The sequence below is a fragment of the Myzus persicae genome, unplaced genomic scaffold (assembly GCF_001856785.1).
Source record: "Myzus persicae strain clone G006 unplaced genomic scaffold, MPER_G0061.0, whole genome shotgun sequence".
NCBI classification, from domain to species: Eukaryota; Metazoa; Arthropoda; class Insecta; order Hemiptera; family Aphididae; genus Myzus; species Myzus persicae.
Window position 1 is genome coordinate 290371 of NW_019100570.1, and position 17472 is coordinate 307842.

At 31.3% G+C, this 17472-nt stretch overlaps 1 protein-coding gene across 4 annotated transcripts in view; it reads left to right on the forward strand.

Moving 5' to 3' along the window:
- The window catches only part of LOC111033531 (discoidin domain-containing receptor 2-like), a 159851-nt gene extending 147504 nt beyond the window's left edge, over window positions 1-12347 (forward strand). For 3 of the 4 annotated variants that reach the window (XM_022314325.1, XM_022314340.1, XM_022314332.1), the window contains 8 exons: window positions 334-435; window positions 1512-1952; window positions 3117-3391; window positions 5741-6114; window positions 8053-8145; window positions 8281-8422; window positions 8626-8775; window positions 11235-12347. In XM_022314325.1, the coding sequence (XP_022170017.1) occupies window positions 334-435; window positions 1512-1952; window positions 3117-3391; window positions 5741-6114; window positions 8053-8145; window positions 8281-8422; window positions 8626-8775; window positions 11235-11414 (1757 nt within the window). In that variant the 3' untranslated portion in view covers window positions 11415-12347. The remainder of the gene's footprint in view (window positions 1-333; window positions 436-1511; window positions 1953-3116; window positions 3392-5740; window positions 6115-8052; window positions 8146-8280; window positions 8423-8625; window positions 8776-11234) is intronic. The other variant, XM_022314317.1, reaches the window with a different exon arrangement.
- Window positions 12348-17472: the final 5125 nt, after the last annotated feature.

Sequence of the window (17472 nt, forward strand, 5' to 3'; positions counted from 1 at the left end):
CGAGTGTCAATATTTTTTTTCATTCAAATCATTTGTCGACAAATCCGCTACCGTCGTACGTATATACACACAAAGGCAGGTCGTGTGCATGTAATTTATTACCTTATGTATATATTATTTGATATGATGGAGAGAGAGATAGAAGAAGAAACGGAGGATGCCGTCCCCGGGATGGTACGCAATGATTTACAGAGTGTCCGTCGCGTTTACTCGCACGCATAAATCGCCACAAATCGCATTCTCGTTTCGGATTGAATATTGTACGAGTTTTTTGTGGAATTTATTTCTCAGCTCTCGGTTTTTTTTTATTTATTTATTTTTTTTTTTGTGCAGAACCGTTGGCTCAGAACGTGACGGTGGACGCGGACGCGCCGTTCGAGGACGAGCAGCTAGTCGGAGGAGCGGTGGATCCGCCTTGGGACTCTCCCGACACCAGTAAGTGTTTTTAATATATTCATGTGGCCGTTGTTGTTTTTATTTTTTTTTTATTATTCGATTTACCTTAGGTGGGGTGGTAAAGTAACGGTAGAAGTGGATTGGGTGGCATCATTTATTAATGAGGCACGATCCCAGGAGGGACGACTGACTCCATATTTAGACTAGGAAAACAGCTATGAAGTACATATATATATTATATATGAGAATACCTGCTGTAGAACGGCCGTCGTTATATTATATCGTTTTTTTTTTATTCATTTTTCCCACTATACCCTTAAAAGCACACCACCCGTCTTACGCCTTATTCGGTGAGAGCAAGAGGTTCCTATACCACTATCCTACTCTTTCTTCCACAAGAGGTCTGTTATTTTGATCTAGACAAGTACGATAATTTGGCAAAAGTCTGTAGAACAGCAACAGGAACGGATATCCGTTTTAGGATGGGGATCGTGCATTAACCATGTCTATGAGATGAACAGACCATCAAGTATCAGTACTGTAGGATAGTCGAATTACACTTGAGTAAGTCTAACTGCATTTGGGTCTGAAAACGCAGGATTTTTTATTCAGTTTGTTACTTAATACAAATATTTACTTAAAAATAATTGTAAGTCCTTAACTCCTTAGTATACGAATACGTTGCAAGATAATCGTGTGTAAACGAAATAACTTAAAAATAAAAATGAAGGTTCTCATTTGCACTTTTGACAATGTTGTATACATGTTAGTTTTCGACTGACCGATCTGAGTGCAATCAGAACAGAACTTTTTTCAAACACGAATGCAATTTGAACATAACCTTTTTAACCAGAGTGCAATTGGACTAAAAAAAGTTCACTCCTACACCTTTTCCCAGGCTAGCGAGATACCATTTACGGGGGGTTCCATTTTAGACGGGAAATCCCGCAGGGATGGTCTATTCGTATGGCATCCCCTGGGGAGATACATTCCCTGCATCCATAAGGGATGAACACTATTTTTCTTACTTCGGGAAAATGCAATAAATACCTATAAGCGTGTAAATCTCGTGCAAAAAACATTGTACACTAAGTAATACACGTCCATGTTAACAGCTGCACACAAGGAAAAGGATGACAGGACCGGTGGAGGGCTGGTGGAAGTGCTCATCGGCGTGCTGACGGCAGCCACACTCATCTTGCTTGGAATTTGCGCCATTGTGTTAGCTCTGAGCCGCCGTAAGAAGCATCAGACAATCAGCACATCAATATTCAAAAAGCCGTTTGGCGTGGCCATCAACATGAAGGACATATTCATGAACCTGTCACCGCACAACAACAACACTACCGGCGTTAGTAACAATAACAACAACAACCATAACCACGGTTCGGGTATCGGAGGTGGCAATCGGCACATCACCGAAAACCCGTTGGTGGTTGGTGAACAGATGCGCAGCGACAGTTTCGCGTCGGATGCTTACGACAAATCACAACACGTTGTTTACGAAACGCCACTATTAGCACGCAAAGACTACGAGACGATTCGCAGTAGCAAAGGTATATAGCGATAGTATAAAAACATTAAACATATTATTATACGCCTTACTCATCGAGAAGTTGGCTCATTTTCTTGGTCAATCTCTCAACAATATTGTAATTTTGTTAAAAACCGCTTCCTGTCACCACGACAAAAAGGAAGAAAAAATATTTTGCCCAAATATAGAGTCATAATTCTAAAGAACTTTGAACTATGCCTACATAAAATCGTAGGAATTGAAAAAATCGCCTCTCATAATAAAAATATAGCATTCACAACATCTGAGATCTGAACAATTGTTTTGCATCCCTCGCAATGTTTACCTCCGTTTTACCGACTAAAAAAAAAAATAAGCTGCTGTTAACTATTTCCGTAGCATCCGATTATTGTGTGCGGCGTCTTTTCCCCCTAAAACTATATGAGAACAATACAGTTCGCTAAGCAGCGACTGCAGTGTATAATAATTAATCACATATACGATCTTAAAACATCACACGTCCTTATTATTTTATATATAATATTTAACATCAAAACAATATTTCAAATATATACACATACACTAATACGCGTACCTGTTACTGCGGGGTAAAACTTTTGAATTAAACAAAGCCATTCGTGTTTTGGAAACAATATAATAATGAATTCTCCCGGTGTACATCTCTCTCTCGTTCGTTTGTTCTGTGTAGGTAAATCGACAGCGAAATAAAGTGTAAAACTACTGTAATATATGTACAAACTATTGTATCGTGCTATTGAATACGATTATTATCGGTACGTGGGACAAACAGATTTGAATCAGAACACAACAAAAATCTGATCGGGTTGAGACCAATCGTGGGTATTCGGAATGGTTCGTCACGCGTAAAGACAGAGAGAGCAAATTTATTTTCATAGATCTGCGGGAGGACGGAATACAATTTCAAACATAAGATATTATTAAACCGTTAAAAATAACAAATATTAAACAAACCCGACTTAATTCATTTTAAGAACCTCGTAAGACCCTCCCGCCGCCCCTCCGCGTGAACGAATACAAATATCATGTTGTTGGACAAAAATATCTAGTGGAAATGTGATAAACAACTTTGGGAGAACTCGTTTACTGCAAGTGGTGCTAGTGGTAAAAAAAACTTGGGTAATACAGGTACCTAAAGTAACTATGCCTAACTAACTATCGGTTGCAGACGCGAGGAGCACGATTTCCGCAAAGGAGTTTTGTCGCAGCGACTCAGAACGCGGATCGCTGAGCAGCCTGGAGATCGACGTCCGGCCCGCCGAATATTCAACAAGGGACAGCGTCACTTCGTTGCACTACCGGAGCCTGCAGAGTCAACCGCCGCCGCCGCCGGTGCCGGTTCAGGTTGACGCCCCGGTTCGGCCCAAACACCTCCAGTGCAACACCACCGACGTACCGGCCACCAGAAAAAGATTTCACACGGCACCCCGTGAAAAACACAGAGTAAGTGTAAACTTTGCCCACCCGGACCATTACCGTAGTGTATAAGTCATGCGCAGCTTTTGTTGGCTGTCTGTTAAACTCGTCTGCCGATGGTCAACGGTTGCGGTTCAAATGTATTTTTGAAATTCAGCAAAGTTCGTATTTCGTTATTGTTCCATTCCATATCATATTTGTTCAGTAATCGTGCCGCCGTTTCGGAGACAATTATAAAATGTTATATAATATATAGTATGCTTCGGTACGACTATACGACATTAGATTTTTAAAAAAAAAGGTTAAACATTAGTAATTATAGTTGATTGAACTCCCATGATTTAATATTAATGTATAATAGTAAACCTTAAGCAATAAGCATATATACACGACAAAGAAAAACATCGATATTATATAGGTACCTATATATACCTATTACCTAGTCTATAGTCTATACATTCATTAATATTTTATTATTATGAAATAATACATAAAGTTATATTATTCGTAGAAGACATCTCCATTCAATATTAATGGAACAAATTATGTTTCTAGTAATAGATGCCTACCTATTTTATTATCGCAAGAGCGGATTTAAATCAAACCACTATAAAGCAATAAAGACGTAATTTATGGGATGTAATTTTAATCTATATTATTTTTCTACAGACAATTCCTCGAACAATCTAATAACATTAAGCTTCCACAAATTATTACCTTTCGGTATTTAATACTGTTTAGTGCTTACCAATAGGAATTTACCATTTTTAAATGATTTATATTTTATACTACAGAGCTAATTGTATGGTGAAACAATTTTTATTTTTATAGAAAAAAATAATAAGATAAATATTACTATTCAACTGTTTAGAACTTATTTTACATTTATCTTAATGATTTATATTCAATATAATATATGTACAAATTACAACGATGAGATTTATTTATTCTGGTATTATGCGTACAGCATTATACAACATAGCAGGAGTTGTATACATTGTGTAATAACAATTATATTATTCCGTACATCAAGTTATATAAAGGGTTGTACAGGGATTAATAATATTGTGGAACAGCTAACATAGATAGGAAGGTATTTCATTGAACTCTTGATCATAATATCGTACATGATGTTTGTTGTATTGCCCATATGAAATTAAAGAAAAGTACCAGTTGTTCCTAGGCAGCACACATATTTTTTATTTTTATTTTTTTCAAGGCTTGCCCTACCCCCACCCACACCCGTAAATAAATTACAATGTAATATAAAAATTATGATATAATGTATATTGTATATAGTTTAAAATAAATAAATAAATGTCTTTAATATAGAAACTGATTTTAAAGCCAAATTTTAATTCACACTCTGCCACTAAAATATAATGAATAAATTATAGTAAGTTGAATGAAGCCAATGAAAGTTCAGTGTTTACTAGCTCGACCATCACCACTGCAAACTATAAAGTATAATAGTTAATCCCTTTATCGTTTTATACGTATTACACATAGGCACGTAAAATGATTTGCGTCGGTATTGGTTATAAATTATAATTCTTTATCGCGTGGATAAAGTAATTATTACGCACAAAACATATTATAATACCAATATACCTTATGATTTTTGTGCAGTCATAAAATGTTTATAGAATGAGTTGGACTGTATACATATACGTAATACGAGATTATTCGCATTATACACCTATATTATATACCTGTAAGAATTATATTTGTGATATATGTATATTATATACTCGTTTTATAGTTAGTTATTGTTATTTAAATCAAATACAATTATGATGTTCGGTATTTTCCGAAATTTTTATCTCAGTATTAATTTATACAAGCAATCAGTAACCATAATTTATTAAATATTAATATACAAATACGGTTTAGTGTACCGCGGTTTATATTTTACATGTTATATACCTAACATGAAATTATAATATTATTATTTATACGGGCAAAACGAAGTTGAAATATTTTTTTAATCTATATATGTGTATATGAGCTAAAATAAGTTAATTGGTTTGTGATAAGACACTACAGTATTAACTTCCCATGAATACAATTCGAAAGAATATGAAAATAATATTTTTATTTTATTTAAGTCAAGGTGTCGTGCACCCCGCTGGTCTTGCATAATATTAGAAGTTTTATCTTTGTCATTAGAAATCCATGTGTCGTTAATATTGTCATTACCTATAAGTGTGTCCGAATCGCATAATCCATTTAATATTGTTTTTTCTTTCCTACCTATTTAAATTAGGATTTGGCCATTCGCAAGTGCACATACTTAGATTTGAAATCCTATCTAGGTATCTAATCTCCTATACACTCTACTCTATGATATAACCTATACCAAACGGACATTTTCAGATGGCGCCCCCTTCGGTTTCGTGGAACATTAGTCCCAGCATGGGCCAGGTGTACAAGTGCCGGGAAGCGGACATTGTGCAGATACCGCGGTACTGTTTGAACGTGGTCAGCAAACTGGGAGCCTCACACCTTGGAGAGGTGGCCGTGTGCGAGACGACAATGGACGTCCGCTTGACGGATAACGGACGCGTGGCGGCCAAAACTTGCAACTCCGACTCGACCAGGGAAGTCAAGTTCTTATGCAGCCTGCTCGATCCGAACCTGGTGCGTGTGTTTGGGGTGTGTGCCAACGAGTCGCCACCGTGGTTGATCACTGAATACCCGGCAGAGCTTGGAGACCTGGTCATAGTGTTGAGGACGCACTCTGCGCTAACGTAAGTCGATGACCTTCCATGTAGTTACTATTTATAGGTTATATAGGTCATATATCATAATAAGTAGAAATTAACATACAAGGTTTTGGAAAATGTACCAATTTTTTTTTAAATGTATTGTTTACTATATTTTAAAATTTTAATAATAATTCAAAATGTAAAATACATAAAATATCTCGATAGACATCTAGGTATATTAGGTAAGTACATAATAAATTTGAATAAAATTTGACTAAAGAAATAAATAGATAATGTTTATCTTATAATATTAATTTGACAGAATTATATAGTTAGTTTAATAAATCAATTTTCGTCATTTTAAACCACGTTTCTAATGCGTTTTCTAAAACGTTTTAATCTAACTTTAAGTCCTAAAGCGCCATTAGTTCAAAATTTGAATTTATCTTGCATTACAGTTGTTTCGTGTTTGTCAAGTTCTTGAAAATAATATTAAACATATTACTCATTGGAACATATCAAGTGGAAACCTTACACAAATATTTTATGATTTATTAGTGGACAATTTTTGTAATTTTTGAATTAGCATTTTCATAACACTTCAAAGTCAAAACTAATCAGTAGTGCAAAAAAAAATTCATTGGACCTATTTTATAAACATATTCCAAAGTTCTCGATCCTATAATATGTATATTTAGGCTAATAAACTTTTGTATTTGAAACCTTAAATTAATAAAAAAAAAAAATGTATATTGTATATCCATACGACTATTTTATTGGTATAGGTACTAATTATAAGTAGTATACAATGTAGATTGTGGAACATAAATAATTAAAGTTTAAACATGCATCTGAGACAAAACCCTTTTAAAAAAAGCCTTTAATTATTCTTTAATGTTGTAATATTATCAATTATTAGTTATAATATATTCTTCAAAAACAGTTTAATTTTGTCTCCGTCTATAATATATATAAAAAAAAATACGGACAATTAAAAAAATGATTAATTTTTGGCATCTTATAAAATCCCACTGCTCCGAGCGATTTTTGTAAAATGGCAATTATTTTTAAATTTAAACTTCATTTCGTTGTGGGGACTTAAAATTTTTCAAACCCTTCATTTTCCTCAACTATACACATAATGGCTTTTTCTCCTCAAAATCGCCTAAAAAACTGTTCCTCCGTGGCTTGCCCCCGTACAACAGTGAAAATGCATCACATTTTCTATTTCATTTCCATCAAAAAATTCGTCTGGTGTTTAAATTTTAAAAAAAAATTTAAATCGCAAAAGTTTAACATATTTTTTTATTGCTGAAACCTTATTGATAACGTCTACTAACTTATTAAAATTATGCCAAAAGTAATACTATACTATACAAATATATACCACTACCTTATATGATAAATTGATGTCTAAAATACAGTGTTTCATACTTACTACAACTTATTATTAGTATCACAATATTAATTTTATTTTTTTAAACTCAATATAATTTAGAGTTTTCAAAAGAAGTTTAACTTTTATAAATTAGGAAATAGTCATAATATGTGTGCGTAAAATGTTGCGAATTTCCTAATATTTAAATACACAAAATAACTCTCAATTGGTACCAACCTATTATAATTGATAGAATCAGATTATACGTTTATACTGGTATGTTCTTTAATGTGTCCAATGACTAATGAGTTGAGTGGTAAATTCACCAAATGCCCAGCAACATCGTAACTAACGAACACGGATATTTATAAAATGGCATCTTCGACGATTTCTATAATTCAAATATCGAAATATCCCATTAAGACACATTTTTCCCTAAAATACATCATCAATCATGGTTACTCGAAGGTAAAAAAAAAAATAAAAATCGGTAACCATTGGGTGGTTAAAAACTTTACTAACCAATATAAACAATTGTATTCTTGACATAATTTTAAGTAAAAAATAAATTATCACGTTCTAAAGTGTGCTTATTGCTGTAGGTATACGACGCTTATGTTCATGGCCACTCAAATCGCATCGGCCATGAAGTATCTGGAATCTAAGAACGTGGTGCACAAAGATTTGGCGGCCAGGTAAGCTAAAGTCGTTTTTCCAAACCCTCCTAAAATATGGTTATCATGCTTAAAATTATACACGATGTTGATGTTTTGTACAACTACATGACTGCAATCTGTTTAATGTATATTATTTTTTTCGCCCGGAAACAGAAACTGTCTGGTTTCAAGAGGCTATTCGATCAAAGTGGCCGACGTGGCGGTGTGCAATCCGGCTTACAAAAAGGACTATAGCGAAATCGGAAACAGACCTCCGGCACCAATTCGGTGGCTTCCGTGGGAAAGCATACTACTGGTAATATTATAATATATTTTATGATAGATAAAAATAATTAATCGGTATTATAATTGTGCATAGAACATAAACATGCGTTATAAATGATGATATAATTCGTTTCTCATCTCTTAACGCCCACCAACACTATATTATAATATACCCGTGTCTAGCAATGCGGTTGTAAGAATAATTTTATACGTATGCTTTATTTATCTAAATAGGATCGATACACGTGTCCGAGCACAGTATGGTCATTCGCCGTAACAATGTGGGAACTGTTGAACATGGCCAGAGATAAACCATTCCCGCACCTCACCAACGAGCAGGTCATACACAACGCTGAGCAGATGTACTACGGAGGAGAGCTACAAGTGAGTCTAAGCTGGTGACTAAATACGTAGTAAATTGCACCATCAACACACAACACATTATTATTATATTATATACCATACATAAAATTACAAAAAGTGTATTACTTATACTGAAGAAAAAGATCTAAATAATGGTAAAACGGATGACACCTTTTATTATAGATTAAGTATAATGTATTAAAACTGCATGTCATTATAATAGTAATCATAAAATATACACAGTATACTGGCCGTATCTAAGGGAGGTCCAAGAGGTCCGGAAACCTCCCCCCAAAATTTCATCAATATTTAACAAATGTTTAAAATAGTTATTTATTTTCAATAGGTACCAACATAAATATTTTCCATCACAAATGGCTAAAATTCCAATTAAATTAATAATTGACTGTTTTGTATGATAATTAAAAATTATTATACCAAGCGTTTAATAAAAGATTGTTATTGATAGACTACAACCACTATCGATGCCATTCGGTGATAAATAACAAAAACAATATTAAATTTGTAAAAATTAAAATATAATAATATACTGATGTCCGCCAGATTGTGACAATATTAATCTCAACAATTTTTAAATCACCATAGCCCCATATTATACAAATCCATTATAATGAATCTATTATCCTTAGAATACAAAGTTAAATATCTCAAAAACTACTACAAATTTATTCTGATACGTCAACATTTTCAGAAAAATTATGCACTAAATAATTTACAATATAAAAAAGGGAGGTACTCGTTTGACGAATATCAGTTTGTATCTGTTTGGGTCCACAAGACGCTCCTTGTATTTAAGTATACTAACTACTATTATACAACAAATCTCAAGAATTTGAAAATATGGTATTAAAGTATATTTAAAAATTTTAAAAATCCTATCTTGAGTATAATAACTGCATTATTGAAGAAAAAAGGGGGCGAACATGCTAGGTGAATCATCCTGTACCTAAAATTTTTTTTATCCTATTTTTAACCAAATTTCAAAACCTAAATTCAGTATTATCTGAAATTTCAATGTACATGTTTTGGACTCCCTAAATATTTCTATATATTGCTTTGTGTACCTATTTCAGTAATTATCCTTTTCATATTATATATAGCGGAAGTGCAGACAAAATGTTCAGAAAGAAAAATTTTATAAATTATTTACCAGTAGTCCGTTTCAGTACTTTATCGAATTATCGAAATGTTTGGAATTTGAATAAACTCTCACTCGCTCATTCGGCAGTTCTCGTTTGTATTTTGGTACAGAAAATAACTGTATAAAACATTCTAATCCAATTTTAGTGTTGTATTTTCTATTTTATTATATAAGATTCGATTTATTACGAGGAGCATGTGAGAGTGTTCGTGGCACATTGGCGTATCGCCCTTCATTTATTTCGTTTAATATACCTTTATTATATTAGTCTGTGTTTTACGTGTTCGTGTTTCACCCGAAACTTCGAGGGCCGGAACTTGTCGTGTAGGAGGGGAGCTATACTGTTATAGCGATAACCAGCACAAACGTTCAGGGTTTTGAAAATAAAAAAATGTTTATATGTTGATTGTGTACAATGTTTAGTTTTTATCTATTATTATTATTCACCTACACGTTTACTGCATACCTAACCATACAAGCTACACCCAACTAAATATTTTTTTTAAACTAAAAAGGTTTCTGATGGGATTTAAAAGTTAAATAAAGTGACTAAAATGAGTGTGTTTAAATTTTAAAACAATGATTAATCATTTCGTTTGAAAATGATTCTGAACAGAGCTTGGCTTACCGTAGTTAATTTAATATATTATAATAATATTAAATAATGACAAGCGTTGCCATGGATTAAAATGTCAAGTCTTAATCATACTCCAAACTATAAATTTTATTAGATAAGTCCAATAATCAGAAATATTTCGTTAGAAAAGTAAATCTCTAATATATATATATATATTATTAAATTGATTAAAAATAATAAATATTACTCAATTAATTAACATTTTATAGTATTATGTTCATATTGTAGGAAAATGTATGACTGCCAAAGTTATTATGTTTTGTATACCTAGTTTTCGAGACTCGTCAGTTATAATTGTTATAATAAATTAGTAATAAATCCGTCACACTAATTGCTTGTATTAAATACTTGTTTAAGAAACTGCAGCTATGGTGTTAAATATTTGTTTTTGCTTTTCAATAGTATTATAGAGTTATGATAACACGTCGTTTTTAATAATCAATGTTGGCACATCACTGTCGTGCCGGCTCGGTCAGGTTTTTCTGATTTACTTTATAACTGAATAAATAATACTACTGTATAATATAAATATATTATAATCAATAATCATTTTACCTAACTATTTACTACACTGCAATGAAATAATAAAGTACCCACAGTACGCAGTGCGATATAATATAATTGAATATAAATTATTTTCCGATGGTTAAATCATTATCATCGAATAACTTGTGTTTCCAGGTACTTCTACCCAAACCTAACCTGTGCCCCACCGAGATTTACGAGCTCATGTGCCAATGCTGGAAGCGCGATCAAAACCTTAGGCCCACGTTCAAACAACTTTACCATTTCCTGAAACGCAATCACACAACGTACTCGTGCGAAATTGACAAGCAACTGCACAACATTTCACCGATTTAATAAGTTGTATTATTAGATTATAATGTAAACCATAATAATATATTATTTATTATTATTATTATTATTATTATTATTATTATTGTTTGTAATCATTTGTAATATTTGTATAGGAATATTAGTGTATTGCATTCGTATTATGTATACATGTGTATATGTAAATTGTATATTATTATGTGTATGAAGAATGTACATTTTCTTGTTGAACCTATTTTCTTTACCCGCTCTGTTCAAAAATATTCTCTCGATCTGTAGCATTCAACGACATAGATTATTATGATACCTACATAGGTTAACCGTATATAAAGTGAGAACAGGGTTTTGCTTCGTCTACTACTTTGTGATAAAAACTTTTTTGAAAAATCACATTTTTTTTTCTAACTCCACAACCGGCTGAGACCGCCGGACAAACGCTTCGTGACAATTTATTTCCATAAACTATTTCATATCGTGTATTTTTCTAATTCGTGTATACTTTTATATAAATAAATATATATACCTATATAATGTAATTAATATTAATATTATGTTGTATAATCGAAAACGTTGTTAGCTAGACAATCAATGTGGTAGGGTATGTAATATATTAAATATATATATTATGTTGGAATGGGTTGTAATTTCGATATCATCTTTGTAATATATTACATTAAAAACGTTTTATTATAATAGGCCTAATTACTTCGATAGGGTCTTACTATTTAGGCTTAATATTAATTATGTAACAATAAACTGTATTATATAGTAATAAATAATGATTAGTATTATAATATATTATACATAGTATATTATACATAGTATATTAATACATAAGATCGGCTTATGACGTGCAATAATGAGCATTATATACACTATTGTTTAGTTAATATTAAATATTATAATGTTCTTTTTTTTAATTCGTTAGTTAATGTGATTAAAACGACCTGTAAACATGTTTCTCTTTGGTTTTTTTTTTTATATTTTATAGTAAAAATATACATATATTATATTTTCGTTTAAATACATCTCTAAGACGCCACATTTGTGTCTCCATACAGACTTTTGGGACACAACGTTATCCCAAAACAAATACAATAAAAAACAATACGATTACTAATTAGCTGTATAAGAACCTACATTCAATATCACTGTGTAAAAATTAATTCTTCCATAATCAATATTTTAAACGTTCTTACAAAAAATTGAATAGAATAGTATTCATAATAATAATATAATATTTTTTATTGCAAACCTTCAAAGTTATGATTAAAAATGCACTTAAGTTTTAAAAAAAAAAAACTGAAAAACATCAAACTATTAAAATTCTATACAGAGGTCACAAACAATAAGTGACAATGCAAATTGTCAAATTGAGTTTTAGGTACATCAATCAATAATAAGTATTAACAATAATAAATAATAATGATCTCAATTCTCTATTGCCTATAAGTATAATATACTCGAAATTATAGTAAAGTAAAAATATATATTTTGTGCCATGGTGTGGCGCAGTGGCTGACCGCAGTTACGTTAAAGTGCTGAAGTCACACTACGCCCGGCGTGGCAAGCTCCCGGATGCGTGACCACCCGGATTTTTGGCCACGAAACATGGCGCACACACACAATTATACCACATGTTACAAACCTAACAACTCAAAAATCTATTGAAAAAATATTAAAAATAACCCCTTACTGTACCACCTCACACCCAATGGCCTATGTTGGCCACCAAATAAAAAAAAATATATATATATATTTACTATTACTTGTTAATTGTTATATACCTATATAGTAAATTTATATATTTTGATAATCATTCGATTTTTATGGTTCATATTAAATGCATGTAAACTAACTGTTATTTTACTCAAGTTAATTTTTAATTTTGGAAATCTCAGTAAAGTATTTTTTTTTAATGTTTTACGTACTTTCAAATTCCAAGAATAAAACCCAAATTTAAAAAAATAAATGGTCGATGTCAAGACTCGAGACTAATTATTAATCTTTGGTAGTGAATAAAATATAAAATAACCATAAAATAAATACATAGTTCAGGTAAATCAAGTTCTAGCAGTAGTTCTACGCTGATCTACATTCCTACATTTTATGTACAATCATTCTCGTCTGCAGTCTAAAATGTTTTTTGTCTGTTCCATATTGATCACCTATGTCACAAAAAAAGGTACTGTTCGATATAATATCATAGGCCCTACATTATAAGTTTCAAATAATAATTTGATAGATAATGATGCATAAAATCACATTATTAATAATACAAAATAGACACCTATTTTGTATTATTTACGTAATTCAATTGATTGTACAAATAAAATATTTAATTAAGCATATCTATTATGTATCTGTCTATAAATTTAAAAAACTAATGTCTGTATGTTTGTTTGTCCTCTATCGCCTCAGAAACTACTGAACCGTTTTAAATCAAAGTTATGCCAATAGATTCCTAGAGATTCGAGAAGTTAAATAGATTTATCTATACTTTATTTTTAATGTAATTCCTATATGTTTTATAGGGTTTCTCACGCATGCATTTAATTGTAGCTCGTGAATGTTGCATACATTTTGTCTATTTAAATGGTTGAAATTGGTTACAGATATCCAGAGTGACAATAAAATAGTTAGATATTATGATTGGTTATAATTATAAATTGTAATGTTTTGTATTATATTTTATTTTATCATTCAAGCAAATAAAGCTATTCTATATAATATTATTTGTGAAATTTAGTAACAACTATTATAATACATACTAGGCAAAGTGGATGGTTGAGGTGTATATATAAATGAGTACGAGGACCCTAAACTAAAAAAATTTAGACAAAAAAAACAATTGAGAATATTTCAACTGAAGCGAAACGGAAATGATGGAAGAAATTAAGGAATGGATAGATAGATACTCAAATAATACAGACTAATCAGGTTATATTTAAAATATGTAATATGCATTAATATATTATACAAATCCACTATTTTTGACTAATTGCCTACAAATTTTGCCCACAATATATTATTTAAGATCCCAGATGGGTCGTAAGAGTATTAGAATATGAACCACAGGTGACAGTTGTTATATTATATTATTATAAAAGGCATAATTTATGGTAGAACTGGCTTATAAAATCAATAAATACTTGACCGATTTTGACGATTCGGGGATGGTTAAGATTTAACTAGATATTCTGGGGTGGCTTTACCGCTGTACATAATATTAAAATCATAACCACATATTCTTTATTTCTGTTTCTAATTGCAGGTGACTCGTAAGAAAAAAAGTTGTTCGTTATTATTCTATCTACGCAGGTGCATGATTGCCCGCCCTGGTTACATTTATCCACGGCCAACGTTGGTTATAAAGCTAGTTAATAATTCATTTTAAAAATATAAGTTAAGATCTATTTTTTCAGCTTAAGTAGATTTCAGACCACTGAGGCGATTTTCGGATGTTACTGAAATCCATCGACAGGGAAGACGAAATTTATAATAATATTATAATAATTAAGTGCTCCATCATACCATAGCGAAATTCTAAAAGTTCTATACGCAATAAATCGTATAAGTAAAATAGGCATGTCATTAAATGTTGCTTAATATAATTTTGGTTCACTCAAAGTAATTATACCTATAATTGATTTTAACGAAATTATTTTACGGAATACATACAAATATGGGTGTTTTTTCGCTTTATGATTTCCATGAAATATAAATTGCACGCATATTATTATACAAGTCAATTTTCAATTTTTAGCATCCGTTTGTTTAGATAAGTGTCCGCGATGAGCTCCTCCCCTTATTTTGTTTGTGCGATTTACCTATAGGTAGGTTTGCCTATAATGTACAACCGCGGTTTTCTCGTTTATAATAAATCATGTTGGACGCGCACCTAGTTTAAACATTTAATGCTGAACACATTAAACATATTAATATTTATACCTATACGGCTATACAGTATATACATACCTAGGTACATTACACGTGTGTGTGCGGGTTACGTGCGTGTCGGCCGTCGGGTGTGATTTTGAAAACTCTAAACAAACAGTATGACAAGCGACCGTGTTGTAGGTTATAAAACACGAGTATGGCTACAACAATATTATAATATTATAAACTATAAACAACATAAACCATCGAGTCTATAATCGATCCTATACTCTCAGAAGTTTACATGTAACGATGGTTAGGTAGATAGGTAGCTATATGTACCTATATATATTATACAACTCCAGACTCGGTGGTATTGTACAACTCTCACGCGTGATCAATCACAACAAATTATCAACAAAATTCAAATTTCAAAGTAGCTCGATAGTATAGGGAGATATATTATGTTTGTATAATATAACGTACATACGCATAAATATAGGAGCTACTCGACGTTGACGTGGAAAACATTTACCCTTTTCATTTGACTTATTATACAATAACGTTGAGTAACTCCTGTATATAGGCGTATGTAATTATTACGTTCACTAGCATGCGGAAAATATGTTTTATAATACACAAACTTATATATTAACGTTTAACCTATTAACCTATATAATTGAGTAGGTAAATGTATACAAGTCGAATATTCACTGTCACATTCACCATAGAATTCCTATACCTAGGTAGTTGAAAAGTTTATTTTTTGCTCGAGGTGCCCGGTGCTGGTTTTATATATTATTTGTCTAGTATATCTTAATTATTATTATTTGTCCACTAATCTATTGTCCGATCCCTATTTCGGGGGAACTTCCTATATGCCGCATTAGTCATTCTTTAAAGCCAATTTTTTCATTTTATTTCAAATAATAAACATAAGAATATTCTTTAATTTTTTTTTTTTTTTTTATTTATTTGAAGAAATCTTTAATCTATACATGGTTTTTGTACAATAAGTAGGTTTGGTGAGTGACAAGTAAAAAAATAATATGGGTAATTAGATTAGGGAAGATACCCAGTGGTAACACCCTATGGTTTAATTTTTTAAAGACATAAATATGATAAAAAAAACTTTGAAATTAAAATATTAAAAACAGAGTTCAATGCGGCCTGTAGATTGTAAAATATCAAGTAAACTCTATTAATTAAAGGAAAATCACCAAATTTGATAGATTCTACAGGACAAGATCATATTAGGATTATATTCCCGTATAGTGTACTTTTGTGGATAAAACAACATTGACACTGGGCTCCAAAAAAACTTCATACTCGACATTTACCACATTTTTTAATTGTCTAATTAACTAAATAATTTGCTTACTTAATTTAAAATAGAGATAACTTTCAGCTCTTAATTAAAAAATAATCCAGTAAGTTCAAATAAATATTGATTCCATATTTTGATGTTTTATGTACAAGCCAGTAAGCCACATAAATTTAAATACAAATACGCCAATAATTAACTCCATAAACCTACATTTTTCTCGATAACCAATAGATAATAAAATACCTAGGTACCTAGCTACCTGGCTAAATATTAATTATTGAAGTAGGTATCAAATATTAATCAATTTTTAATATTTATGTAATTTTAAATTCTGAGCGATTTGTGCCTTTCATCACCTCCTTTTTGAGCAAAACCAGTACTTCAACCTTCAAATTTGACTTTTGAGAGTGGTTACTGCCTTCCTGCCTCCTGGTAGGTACGAACCTACTACCTAGGTAGCTAATACTTAATAGGATCTAGTTGGTGACTACTTTATTTCCTTATGGAATAAAGAAAACATTTCCAGGAATAATTAAGGAAAAACAGTAATTTTTACGCAAAACCAGATAAATTTGATGTCACGCGGTAGTAAATTATTATTGTTATAATCGAAAGCGTTGGTTAGTTTTATTTTGAATCATTGAGTACTAAATACAATATAATTAAATTGTTATTATAGTACTATTTTACAGGTCATTGGACCATCGAGGTGTAAATTAATATATTTTATAATATTCTCATAGAGCTTATAGGTTATATTGAGTTAATGGAGGTAATTTATGACATAATGAGTAATGATACCAACAAGCATAATATCACAGATACCTATTATATAGAATTATTATTCTATATTTTTTTTTTTTTTTTTTTTTTTTTTTT